The 2,500-nt window shown below is 36.0% G+C and overlaps 1 protein-coding gene across 1 annotated transcript in view; it reads left to right on the plus strand.

The window, feature by feature from the left end:
• LOC307249208 (recombining binding protein suppressor of hairless-like protein) overlaps positions 1–2,500 on the plus strand; it is a gene marked incomplete at both ends in the record, with an annotated part of 24,829 nt that overhangs the window by 9,989 nt on the left and 12,340 nt on the right. Inside the window, 3 exon segments of the mRNA XM_080025849.1 lie at positions 624–767; positions 1,548–1,618; positions 2,203–2,318. Of these exon segments, the coding sequence (XP_079881975.1) occupies positions 624–767; positions 1,548–1,618; positions 2,203–2,318 (331 nt within the window).

Here is a 2,500-nt window from a genome sequence, read left to right on the forward strand (position 1 = left end):
ATATCCATGGGCCGAACCTGATGAGTTGGCAAAACTTTACCTAATCTAAATTGTTTATAGAGTCAATACAGGTAAATTATTATATGATAGACTTTCCACAGGAGCAGCTTTACATATTTATTAGATTTTTTTTTGTTATTTTCACCCATTTGCGTCTATAGATTTTGTTGCTATTGCTAAAAAAAATAAGGGTACAGTAGGAGTTCATTTATACAGCCAAACAATCTGCACTAATGTACTGCCTATAGACAATTAATTGGACCTCAAAGTATATTTTTATTGGCCTAAAAGGTAGGCTAGATACAGTATATGTTTCCAAAGTAGGGAAAGATACATATGGAAATATTTCTTCTTAAATGAACTTCGATTTTAAGGTTTTATCGTTTAAAAAATATATATATTTATCAATATATTTATTGTTTTTTTCATATTTTCAACAAGAACAAAACAAAAAGAAAGAAATAACCTATACAAACAATACTGACAAACAAAAACAAATAAAAAACAAAGTAAAATACAAAGTACAGCTCATGGCATTGGTTTTGGTTTGATCGTTTTACCGTTTTCAATACAAACCCAGATACAGTGGTATATTATGTGACTGACTGATGATTTTTTTGTCCAATCAGGAGGCTGGATCTGGGGTTTGGCGGCTGTCAATCACTGGGAACCACGGCAACAGAAGCAGGAAGAGAAGCTCACGCAGACCAGAGCGTCACCATCCTGCACGCTAAGGTCGCGCAGAAGAGCTACGGCAACGAGAAAAGGTTCCCGTTCTTTGGGATTATGTCTTTTTTAAAAAAAAAATTTCTATGTTAAACCTGCAGTGTGTAGAATTTTGGGTTTTATTTCCTAGCAGATTTTGTAGAAAGTAATTATAATATCCATAAGTACATTTAATTTAGTGCATAATAGCTGAAATTTTTTTTTTTTATTATTATTTTTTCCCTTAGAAAGGGTCTCATATATGTCCATATTTCTGCAAATTTTGGACCAAGGCCTAGTGCCGCCATCTTGAAAGTGTCATAGTTGGAATGTCATCAGGTGCATTGTTTAAAATTTAGAATTGTTCTTGTCCTTGAAGGCCACTGTAGCTTCTGTTATTATTCTAAAGGGGTGGGGTTACCCAGGGAGCGTTGCATTCTAGAACTTTGTAGAACTTTCTTGATGATGTCATATTACACACTGCACCTTTAACATACTTTGTTGTTTACGTAAACCCTGTTTATTTTTCGGGGGGGGGGATTGCATCTTTAGTCAGATAAAAAAAAATGAAGAAAACATTTGATTTGACTTTGCTTTCTTCATGTTTTATTTTAAATCCTACCTGGAAACATTAAATATTGCACAAAATCTAACAGTATGAAAACTATAGACCCTTATATAATTTATTTGATTTCATGTTAAAGATATATTTGACTTTTGGGGCGCTCCGGTGGCAACTCTGTACTGTCTAATAAAGCTTGAAAATGACAAAAAATATTAAAAAAATAAAATAATGATATAATAATAATATATCTGGCTATGTGCTGTTACATCCTCCACAGATTCTTCTGTCCTCCTCCTTGTGTTTACATCAGCGGACATGGATGGAGAGTCATGCAGGACCATCTGAAAGGTGAAGAAACTAAAATATTATAACGTCAATAAACCCTTTGTGTCACATACTTATATTAGATAGTTGTATTGTCATTGCATATAAAATACAACAACATTTTGTCTACAGTGATACAGAATAGTATTAGGGCCACGGGATGGAAACAAAAAATAGATCGAATAGAATAGATTTTATTATCCTTCGTTTTTTAACCATAGGCTCTTAAGTCTGTGTTTTAAAGATTGTTTAGACTCTCTGAGATAAACTAGACCAAATAAAGATCTTTATTGCCACTAACTGTAAGAGCTTAAAAACCTGAGGATTACTTTCAGCTGCCAGTCAGCCTCGTCTTTATTCTCAAAATGTAATCTCGACTTTGTTTTCATTCTATTCTTTTCCATTTACTCGATATTGTATTTGGTTGAAAACCCATTCTCCTATTATTCTTAATTGTGTCCCTTTCTCTTGCCGTCTCTCCCCCCTCCGGCTGCAGTTAATGATAATACCTCGTTCCTCAAGTTTCATCCATCTATTGTTATTACTCTTCATTTTGTCCCTCTCTCTCGCCCCCCCCCCCCCCCCCCCCCCCCCCCCCCCACTTATAGCTGCGGGCTACGGGGAGTCAGTGTACAGAGTGTGTGGGTACATGTGTCTGGACAGCTCCAGTCAATCTCAGGCCGACACATTCAAGCTGGTCTTTGATGAACAGCCAAACTCCAAGGTGAGAGAACGGGTTTTTATTTAATTTATCTGATCTAAGTTCATGTTGCATTCCTGTCTGATGTGATTGACAGCTTGTGTCAACACAGACCTCCAACTGTCAGTCAAAAAGAATCCCTTCAATGAAAGAGACACCGATCGCCTGGATGTTTAACTTGGCCTTAAAGCCGCTGTAACTGTAAA

Source organism: Ammodytes marinus (genome assembly GCF_949987685.1).
Source record: "Ammodytes marinus genome assembly, chromosome: 4".
Taxonomy (NCBI): domain Eukaryota; kingdom Metazoa; phylum Chordata; class Actinopteri; order Uranoscopiformes; family Ammodytidae; genus Ammodytes; species Ammodytes marinus.